This window comes from Eptatretus burgeri, chromosome 14, assembly GCF_056783735.1.
Source record: "Eptatretus burgeri isolate ZD-2024b chromosome 14, Ebu_testis_v1, whole genome shotgun sequence".
Classification (NCBI taxonomy): Eukaryota; Metazoa; Chordata; class Myxini; order Myxiniformes; family Myxinidae; genus Eptatretus; species Eptatretus burgeri.
The window spans coordinates 11,887,035-11,898,563 of NC_140974.1; the positions used below are offsets into that span (position 1 = coordinate 11,887,035).

The 11,529-nt window shown below is 45.3% G+C and overlaps 1 protein-coding gene and 1 pseudogene across 2 annotated transcripts in view; both read right to left on the reverse strand.

Moving 5' to 3' along the window:
• The window catches only part of LOC147012660 (delta-type opioid receptor-like), a 52,309-nt gene that overhangs the window by 13,114 nt on the left and 27,666 nt on the right, over positions 1–11,529 (reverse strand). For both annotated transcript variants that reach the window (XM_085853715.1, XM_085853716.1), the window contains exon 2: positions 11,216–11,529. This exon is cut by the window's right edge and continues 30 nt beyond it. In XM_085853715.1, the coding sequence (XP_085709841.1) occupies positions 11,216–11,529 (314 nt within the window). The remainder of the gene's footprint in view (positions 1–11,215) is intronic.
• LOC147012661 (uncharacterized) lies at positions 6,855–9,382 on the reverse strand (annotated as a pseudogene).

The following is an 11,529-nucleotide window of genomic DNA, read 5'->3' on the forward strand; positions in this document are numbered from 1 at the left end:
TTGGGCCTCTCACTCAATCACCGCAGGTTGGTCGGTGGTCTTTCTGTCTTCTACCGACTCCTCTCCAGCCTTGCCCCCCTGCTCTCTCTGTGATTTGTCCCAACCACATTTCCACAGGGCGCTCAAGGTCCGCCAACAACCCCCTTCTGGTAAAACTACCAAAATCACGAATCACTGCTCATCTTCACTCTTTCATTCCTCTTTTTCCCGCCTTTGGAATAAACTTCCTCACTCTATTCTTTCCCATTCTTCCCTCCAGGCTTTCAAAACAGCTGTTCACCACCACCTCTTATCTTCCCCCATCCAAATCCTCGATCTTTTCTACCCCCGATAATCCACCCAAGCCCACTTCCTTCAATTCTCCTGCTTTCCTTCCTGAAAGTCCCTTTAATGTCCATCTTCCCCTCGCCATGTTCCCCGTCCCATCCCCATCCCTCTCCCTTCCACAGTTCACCTGTGTCTGTTCCCCAATGTTTTGTCCCTTCCACTCCCGCCCCTCTTGTCTCATGCCTCCTTGCTGTGAGTTGTGTGTTAGCTCTCATACGAGCCTCGACCAAGGTATACAAAAAAAAAAAAAAAAAAAAAAAAAAAAAAAGACTCAACCATGAGTTCCAAGGAGCTTTCAATAAACCTTTAGGATAAAGTCGTGGAAAGGCACAAATCAGGGGATGGGCAGAAAAATATTTCTAAGGCCTTGAGTATCCCTTGGAACACAGTCAAGACAATCATTAAGAAATGGAAGGCATATGGTACAACCAAGACCATGCCTCGATCAGGATGACCACGTAAGGAGGAGACTGATCAGAGAGGCCACCAAGAGGCCAATGGCAACTTTGAAAGAGCTGCATGCCTTTATGGCAAAGACTGGTCACTGTGTGCATTGACAACAATGTCCCAAGCATGACACAAGTCTGGCCTGTATGGGAGGGGGCAAGAAGGAAGCCATTACTCAAAAAAGCCCACCTTGACTCCTGTTTGTGGTATGCAAACAACCACTCTGGAGATTCTGAAGACATGTGGCAAAAAGTTTTGTGGTCTGATGAAACCAAGATGGAGCTTTTTGGCCTAAATGCAAAATGTTACGTTTGATGCAAACCCAACACAGCACATCATCCAAAGAACACCATCCCTACTGTGAAGCATGGTGGTGGCAGCATCATGTTATGGGGCTTCTTTTCATCAGCAGGGACTGGGGCACTTGTCAGGATAGAAGGGAAAATGGATGGAGCAAAATACAGAAAAATCCTCAAGTAAAACCTGTTGCCCTCTGCAAGAAAGCTGAAATTGGGACGGAAGTTCACCTTTCAGCATGACAACGACCTGAAGCACACAGCAAAACTACATTGGAGTGGCGAAGGAACAAAAAGATAAACGACCTTGAGTGGCCCAATCAGAACCACGACCTAAATCCAATCGAAAATCTGTGGCATGACTCGAAGATTGCTGTCCATCAATGCTCCCCACACAACTTGACTGAGCTTGAATAGTTTTGTTCAGAAGAATGGGCACATATTGCCAAATCAAGGTGCGCAAGGTTGGTAGATACCTATCCCAACAGACTCACAGCTGTAATTGTTGTCAAATGTGCTTCCACCAAGTATTAACTCAGGAGGGTGGACACTTATCCCACCAAGATATTCTAGTTTTGTATTTTTAATTAATTTTCTGAAATTAGTGGAATTTATTTTTCACTTGGAAGTTGTGGATTACCATGTGTAAATGAAGGTGGAAAAAGTCTGATTTAATGGCAATTTAATCCCAGGCTGAAAGGCAACAAAAGGTGAAAATTTTGAAAGGGAGTGTAGACTTTCTATCGGCACTGTAAATGATAGTCCATTTTGTTAAAGTGGATAATATGAGGTCATCTTGTGAAGTATCATGGAGAATGGGTACCACTTATGGCTGGTGCATCTGTTTTCCATCTTTGCTCCCCTGGAGGCGATCCCATTTAAGGTTGTTTGTTATCGGTGTCTCTCAGCAGCTGGCAGGAGACCAAGACTCAACATCTGCTTTTCACCCGCTGCCGGTTGTAGGACTCCATTTTCTATCTTCTCAATTCTGGCTTCGCTCTCCCATTGTGTCAACCCTCTGTTATCACTTAGCATGCCAGGGTCACACACGTTCTTTCCGAATTCTATGCCTGGTTACGTCCCCAGATTCCAAGCCGAACGCTCAACTCCATTCCTTCATCCCTCTATTCTCTCTTCTGTGGAACAGCCTCTCTGTGTCTGTTATCTCATGCCCATCCATCCAGTCCATAAATGGTGCTGTCAATAATCACATCATGCTTTGTTCCATACCCACCCCACCTCTCTTCCACTCTCATCGATCACATCCCTCACCATTTTCCGTTCTGCCATTCGTACACTTATGTGCAATGTCTTTATCCCTGTTCTCTTTTGATCCTCCACCAGTATGGGAAACTGCTGCCCTCTGTTGTTTAACTCCTCCATGAGCCCAGATTGCTGCACAAAAACATATGAAAGAGAAGCAGATGCAATGCTTGACAAATCAAATCACAATGTGATCACAGCCACCTCTTTCAAGGGTGGCTGGTCACCAATCATCAGATCCCTTTGTTTCAAGGGGCATTCAGTGAGGGTCACATGACATTGGATCGTTGGTCTCTCAGCAACTGAGTTGCATCTATTTGTGTCATGAAGCAAAAAGTCTGTGCTGCCAACAACTGCATCTCATTGCATTGCGATTTGGGTTGGTGGACATGACGGAGCTTACATTTTGATGGGGATTTTTCACGTAATGGACATTTTATGTGTTCACTCTAACCCAATATATACAGATGACTGCTCTGTCTCAAAGATCTCATTCATTTCGAGTCGAGTTCATTATGTGATACTGTTGGATTGCAACAAAGGACGCGGTCAGTCGTAAGAAAGGAAAATAATCTCAATTTTCCAATCGTGTAATTTCAAAAACCATAACCCAGTAATTACCAATATGCTGTTGTGATGGTAGTTTCCAAGTTACCCACAATGCACCTCGCTGTCAGTCTTAAATGCAGCAGGTTTATTGCTGATAGCACCTTATGAACACCATGCGGCCTTCAATATAACTCTGCGTGGTGGCTGGTATTGGGTTAAAATCATGAGAATGTGCATTGGTAATAATAACTACTCCCATCACCAAAGGTCACCAAAGGAAACATTAGATCTATATCTGTTCATTTATTTGTCTTTGAGGTGAAGATTTCGGTGAAAATCCAGAAACTAGAATTCTTGAAGTGATTCTTCACCATCGAGAGATAAGCCCAAAAACGATATATACCAAGATATCTCAAAAAGTTGTGGGCGGATTCGGACGGAACTTGGTGGACATGTTGGGTGTGCGACAAGGAAGAATCTATTCCATTTTGGTGTCGATCCGGATCCGGATCCGATAAATTTTTAAGTGATTCTTCACCATTGAGAGATGGAGCCAAAATCGATATTCCATACGGTAGAGCATGACGTCTCAAAACGTTGTTGGTCGGATGATGACAGAACTTGGAGGATGAGTTAGTTAGGTGACAAGAACAAGCCGATTAAATTTTGGTTAACGTCCAGATGCAGATCCGACCCACCAGTGGGATACAAAACGTAAACTGTTCAGCCTGGCGGAAGGTATACGCTCTACCGAGTGCCATTGTCGTTTAAATATGACATCATGGGGTTCATGGCCGAGTTAACCCCACCCGGTATTATTTCAACATTTCAACAGCTGAGCGGGATTTGAACTCAGGACCTGAGGATCCAAAGCCTGCCACCCTAACCATTAAGCTAACACCAGGCATGGACAGGTACTAAACTCAGGCTCAGGACAGGTGCTAAACTCAGGCTCAGGACAGGTAATAAACCAGGCATGGACAGGTGCTAAACTCAGGCTCAGGACAGGTGCTAAACGACAGAGGAGGTGGTTTTCCCCGACACAAAAGGGCAGAAGTCAACACGCTGACATTTAATGAACAGATAAACATGCCCTGTAATAAATGGTGGGTTCTGACTGGAGGTTTGCGGGAATGAAAAAGATCATCAAGAGAAACGAGAGACGACCTGAGATTGTGGTGAGCTTCAACCTTGAAGCAATGGAAGGAGGAATACGATCGGATATACACAGGCAGGTGATTATGTCGGTGTAAACGGAGGACAAAATAATGCAGGTGAGAAAGAAACCTGAACTTTGAAATGTTCACAAGGAGAGGTTTTCTGGTTGCCCTGGTAGAGCTATGGAGGGTTGTTGGCTTAAATTAAAGAGCAGGGAGAGCAAGACGAGAAGAGAGATAGTAGATCAAAAGAGCAATTCTAAGGTGAGCATAACAATTCGATATCTGCGATCACAATAGTGGGGCAGATAACAGCAATTTTTGAGAGGAACCGTGCAAATGATGATGCAAGCATAAAATTTGGCACATTTGTTCTCCAGGGGAGTCTAATCAAATCTGCCTAATGGGCCATTTGAAAATCCAAGATGGCGGCCATTTTTCAAGGTGGCCGCCAAGTTAGCCTCCCGAAGTTGACTTTTTGCTTCGAAGTATTTGTAGTTGTCCGATTTGCATGATCTAGGTGTGGATTCCTATGTTTTCAAGCCTGCTGGAATGGATTTTCCTGTTTTTAAAGCCCCCTAACACACACTTTTCCTGATTTTGCACCACTTTAATGATTGTCATATGAAGCTAAGGCCTTTCTGCAACCGGGCGCTGGCTAGTAAATGTTCAAAGTTATGCATACCATGCGAATGTTCCTCCAGCTGATACTGTCCACATATGCAGCTGCAGAGTGCTGTGCAGGGGAGCCCTGACTGAAAGCACTTGCATCTCCGGTTGCAACCTTTCTTACAGGAACACTTGGTCATTTCCTGACAGCTGGCTACAATAGGGGGTAGTGTTGTCTAACATATCTGCCACGTCTCTCCTTTCTATGTCCATCCCCATTCAGCGGGACTGCTCGTGTCTGGACTGGAGATGGTTGCCTGGCCCCAGATGATCCCAGCCTGATAGGCCGCATGCTTTGCATGTTCTCTGAGGGCTGCCTGTGTTGGTGGAATTGAGTTGTACGGCCTCTGCTTGCGGGCAAAGAGATCCAGTCTTGCTCCATCCACACCAGTGGCTGTGCTTGATCTGTCATACATGAGGACAACGAATCTCTCCAGCCTCTGCAGGTCAAGATCACGAATCAATGTTGGATGCTGGATGAGATTGGTGAATGTTTCAGAAACATCATCAAAGACGTTCCAAGTCTGCCATGCAGTTTTCTTCCCTTTACCGTGTAAGGCAGACACGACGTCACATCCAGTGAACGCATGGAAGTATGGGATCCCTCAAGCTTTCTCAGGCCCTATTGCAGAAACTACCTCATGGACTGGAATCCATCGTGCCTTGGCTCCTTGGCCAAAGGCAATCCACATGTTCTCAAGACGTAGTTCCTGAAAGGATGGCAGTACAGATATTGCTATGACAAGTACGTCCGTGTCATTATCCTTAATGATAATGGACTTGCGACCATCCGTCGTTGCATCCCTGGCGTGTACAAATATTCGAGTGTCAGCTTCTTCATGACAACATGGAGACACAGCATCCAGTGACTTCCTTGTGTTGCTAATGGCATCTTCTCCTTTTGTGACAATGACTGTGCTTGTCGTCTGTGCTTCACACATCTTTTCCACAAGGAAGTGAAACAGCTCAGCCTTGTTGCTGTCATCTCGAAGAAAGCTTCTCCAGTTACTTGAGGTCTTACTGGTTCCTGTCACTCTTCTTCTGATTCCTTGCCCCCTTTTCGACCTTGCCTCGGACGTCAGACTTGACTTCTTGTACACATCAAACACTACGTCCACCCTCTCGTACCTGGCACCATAGGATTCCACCTTTGGGATGATGTCTTCTTTAGCATAGTCATCAAATATCTTTGAAGTGCGTGGAGGAAGGGCATTGATAAGTGCTGAGCCATCAATGATGACTGCATCTCCCCTTGGTTCTCTGTCTGGGATGTTCACTTGCGCTTCAAGAATTTCAGCCAGCTGTGACTTCTGATATGTATGAAGCTTGCCGCTGTCACTGAGAGATGCAGGGTGTGACTGATTCTCATGCTTGAAGAATTCTTGCAAGTCACACTGCCTGTTCTGGCATGAGATGAACAGTCGTGAGAACAGCTGACAGTCGTCTTTCAGGACTTTCTCCTTAGAACTTCCCCCAGCTTGCTCTTGTTTGAAGAAAGAAACAATGTTTTTCTTGATTGGATGATAGAAAGGACATTCACCTTCATTCTGTAGCCCCTCCATGAATGAATGGAACTGCTCTTTGCCTCACTGGTGATGTGAAGCTCCCATTTTGGCTACAGTTGGGTCTGCAATGTTCTTCATGTCTAGTACCAGTAGGTCAGCTGATTCTTCTTGGAATGGGTTGCCCATCTCCTGCATTACTGCAGAGAGTGCTTTCACCTTTTCAAAGAAAGATTTCTGGGCACTCAGTGTCTGTTCATGGTGTCTGCTGTTGTTGGTTGCATCTTTCATACCAGACATGGCTTCATATCCAGATGCTAGATGACTCACTTCAGGTCCAGCGACCATCCACCTACGAAGTGCTGCCTGGTCTTCTGTCAACCCAATTGCTCCTCCGTCACCTTTGATGACTGCATTAGTTTGCTCGTGGGCTTGGTCGATTGCCAGGGCAGAGAATTCTCTTCTAGACTTGTGGATAACGAAGTTCCCTTTGTGAAACTCCCTGGCCACATCTGATGTTGTTTCTCAAGCAACATCATATCTCGGAGGTGAACTGGGAGCCATCGCGCATAGTTGACATTGTTATTCGCAAAGACGTAAGGCGCCAGTTCTGAAAGTGCTTCACGGTACAGGTTGAAGTCTCCTTATCTGAATGAGCGGATCAGGGTGAATATGGTGAGCTCCATGTCCAGCACCAGACTCCAGAACTGGAACTGTGGACTCTCTTGCCTCCGTTGTTCACACCAATCTTCAAAGGTTAGATCTGATCTGTTAGACTCTTCAGAGCGGTAGTCATGGTATGCTTCCTTCATCAGTTTGTACAAGTTGCATGCAGTGATCTGGTGTGCTTGTCTTGTCCTGGTGACACTGGATGCAGACAGGAAAGACTCTGCTGTACCAAATGAGGCCACCTCTGCTTCCACAATGGAACTGGTCCAGCCACTGTCCTGTAGTAGTGTTCCTATCGATCTCAGTGCAGCCATTTCTATATGAAGTCCACCAAACATGATAACGAACTTGTCCTCTCCATATTCGGGCCACTGCCATTGTATTTGTATTTGTTTTGCCAGAGCATACAATGGTTGGTCAGCAGCAATGACAGGTGTCTGCCCTGGGTTCAGGAAAGCCACTGTATCACAGACCTTCTCCATGACATGCTTGATCGTTGCAACAGAGTGAGCCTGGTCTCGCAACAGAGGCATCAGTGCTGAAATGCTCACTTCAAATGGATGGCTCCTTTTCTGTGTTGCATGGTGGGCTGACCATGTGATGCAGACTGCATGAGCCACATCCTCAGTGAGGAACACTTCCTCCAACCAAGAATATTCTTCTTTCAAGTGTGACCAGATTGACTCGGGTTCTGGTAAGGACTGGGATTTTTCGTAATGTATACTGGTCGAACATTGGTGAATGCTTCTGGAAGCTCTGGAACTTTCTTCACCTTCATTTCTGACTCCAGTTTGAGCAGCTCATGTTCATCGCCAGCATTTTCAGTGCTTGGGTGTTGGAAAATGGACACACTTGTGCCATGGAAGGATGTTTGAGCTGTGGTCGCAGTCGGATTATGATCTATGTTGTCCACTGCTGCAGTCGTGAACAACTGCTTTCTCAAGACTGGGGGACAGATGACTCCATCTTCCACATACCGTGCAACAACTGCTTCTCCTAATTGGGCTGAGACTTCTAGGACTCTGTCGTATGATATGCTGAGCCCATTCTCATGGAGCATGTAAATGAGTTGTCTCTTCCTCTTCTTGGCAAACACATACAGGCCAACGTAGACTGCAAAAGGTGTCTCATGGTCATTGGAATGCCTGTGGACATCCATTCCTTCCTTGTACTTGGCAAAGCAGTTGTACTGCAGGAGCTGTGATATAGAAAGGTCAGATTTCGATGCTCCATGCTGGAGTTGGGACTTGATGTCTGCGCCATGTTCGACCATGCATACAAATTGCAGAAGTGATGGTGGTACAGCCTGTTCTAGGTCTGTGTCATGAAACGTGCTGCTGAAATGCGACTTTTGATGGAGCATGTCTCGTCTTATTATCCCAGCAGCTTTCACTAGATGGATCGCTTCACCGTACTTGGATGCTTGTGTGAGGATTGAGCAGACATCATTCTCAAAAGCCAGCAGAACATCTCATCCTTGGCGATGAGCTTGCAGCTTGGGGATGTGAAAAAGCAGTTGGTCCTTAAGTCGAGTAGGATGAACATCAGGTGATTCAACACCAAGCTGCTCCAGCCTCTGCTTGTAAAGCATGGTCATATCAGCAAGCCTGAAAATGGGTGGCTCTGTACTATCACTGGCAGTTTTCATCTCACTAATGTAGGTGACCAGTTCGGAGAAAGCAATTGGATACGCTTCCTTTCAGTGCTCCTGTACTTTCTCTTGCTCCTGCGCCTTCAGGTAGTCTCGTTCTCGGTTATACAGTGCCACCAAGTAGGCAGGGTGACATTTCAGTTCTTGTGCTACGACATCTCCTACACTCAGTTTGGCAAGGAGTTTTCTATCACTGAGTGTTTTTGCACATTTGTTTATTCTCTTATTCAATTTCATTGTCATTGCTTCTCTAAGCTCACCCCCTTGGGTTTAGCAAAGAAAACATTCTTGTGTTTTAGCTTCTTGGATCTTACTTCTACTGCCCTCATCACTCGCACCTGCAGGGATTGATCTTTTTTCAGCTCTGTGTAACTTTGTGTTGTTAAATAGAAGCCTGCAACTCTCATGATATCGTGCCTTGTTTTGTCTCAAGGTTTCCTCTATCCCACCACCTTCGTCAAGTCTTGCAGGGCCCAGCTTGATTGGTAGTGCATTGAGTGAGTGAAACAGAGGAATATTCCATGCCAAGTTCATATACCCATCATCTCCTCTTTTGGCAGGATTGGCCTGGGGGGACTTTAGATCTTCTTTCTTAACCTCCTGACATAGGCAACACTTGGTCCAGACAGTGTTCCATGATTTACCAGTAGAACTCGCGTCCATGGCCAGTATGACGTTCAGGTTCGAGGATTTATCCTTTTACCACCCTGTACATGTATAATGGACACTTTCCTGTATGGGATACAACTAGGTTTATGCATCTGCCCTACACCTAGTCTGATCGTTCATCCAGTGTCATAAGTCCCATGTGATCTGTACACCATCCAGATAACTAAAACCCCGTTATCCTGGGCTCGGCTCTCCCACGCTGGCACGTCCTGTCAATTCAGGTGCGGCTGCCTAACTGATCCGGGGTTGATTAGGCAACATTTGGGACACTAGTAAGTTGTTGCAGTATGATGCCAACAATGATGCCAACATACAATTCCTACTTAGCTGACACTGAACCCCACGCTGAGTTTCACAGCAGTGATGTCACCAATGTGCCTTGGTAGTGCCCGACAATCACTCCTTCAAGAAATTCTTAGTTGGCGATGAACTGGAAATGTTGATTAAAGGACTGGTAAGTGGCCTGGATTCAATCGGCACATCTGTTTCATCAACTTCGTGCACTTCGAAAATTTGGAGCGAGATGTACTCCATCGCACGCAGAGACCTTCTGTGTGCTACCCTCATCTAGTTTAGCCTGCGAGCCAACGCGGTTTACCAGGGTGTGGCTGATGCCATGCACCAGCAACTTCTTGGAGCCATAGATGAGAGTTGGGCCAGTGATGAGGACCAGTGCCAGTAGTCCATCCAAGGGATGTGGCTGACTGTTGAAACAAAGGTACTACCTCTAAGACTACACCCCTACACCCCATGCATAAGTAGCTACTACTACATACATGTTAAGTCATGCAAACGTATGAAAATCATAAACAAATGTGCAAAATCAGAAAAAGTGTGTGTCAGCGGGCTTTAAAAACAGGAAAATCCACCCCAGCAGGCTTGAAAACAGAGGAATCCACACTTAGATCATGCAAATCAGACTACTGCAAATACTTCTAAGCAAAAAGTCAACTTCGGGAGGCTAACTTGGCGGCCATCTTGAAAAATGGCCGCCATCTTGGATTTTCAAATGGCCAATCGGGCAGATTTGATCAGAATCTGCAGAACAGAAATGCCAAATTTTATGCTTGTATCATAATTTGCACGATTTTTCTACTATCTACTACACTACAAGGCGATCGCCAAGGTTAAGCCTCCACCGGTTATAATGATGGCCATATTCTTTTTGACCTCCATATGACCCTGACCTTCAATATTTATGGATAGAGTGTAAATTAAGAAAATGTGTCCCCGTCTACAATCTATCCATAAAACTAAACTTCGTGAAAATCGGAGGAGAATTATTCAAGTTATGATTTAAAAAAAGGTTTTTTAGTTAATTAAGGTCACAATCTAAAAAAAGTATGTCAAGGACACTAATCAAATATCAGGTGCACAACTTCAGAGCAGGTACACTATTATGATGCATGGCCATCTTGGAAAGCCAAGCTCTCTTTCAGATCGAGTACATCATTGTCAACATTGAGCGATGACAAAAAAAGCGTTATTTCTTTCTGACTTCCATTTGACCTTGACCTTAAAGCCAGAGGTGTATGACATAAATGTGGCTTACTCTAGGCAACCAATTGAGGGCATTTTCGTTCCGATCGGGCAAATCTTAGTGGAGTTATGGTGAAAAATGTTAAATAGTCTATAATTAGGTCTTGACATTTAAAATTAGGTCAAGGTCAAAAAAACATTATGTTAACCCCACATACTTTGTATTCCCATTATTGATGCAAAATATCATTCCAAAAGTTCTGGCTGGCTCGAACATTGGCAGAAAAAAAAGGAAAAAACAAATGCTGGTTTACTACTCCTCGAGGGTCGAAGAAAGTTGCGGTGGCATTAAAAACTGGGGGCACCAATTGAAGGAACAAACCTGACAACAGGTATAAACCTCCCCCTATCCTATAGCGAGAGGCTTAATTATTAGAATATTATGGCATGCATGCAAAGATTATGGCAATGTGATAACGCCGGTACAACAGACACAATAGGCACCATTTAGGAAGGAAAGTCAGCAAGATGGCTCACCTGAGAATGACGTACATAACCAGGACATTTCCCACAAGGCCTGTGATGCAGACGATGGTGTACAATGCTGCAATGATGCTCGCCACAGCCACTGGCGTCCCATATTGTGAATCATAGTAGTCAGGCATGTAGTTATCGGTCGAACCATTACACGACGTGTTCCAAAGTCCACCACCGTCGATGCGCCCTAATTCACTACTGCTTGGGTTTGTCAGACAGTCTGGATCGTTCACAAACCCCGATGGCTCTATAAATGGCCAAGCCGAGGTGAGTGGTCTTGCTGGCGCCTGGCGAGCCATACGCAGCCGAGTCAT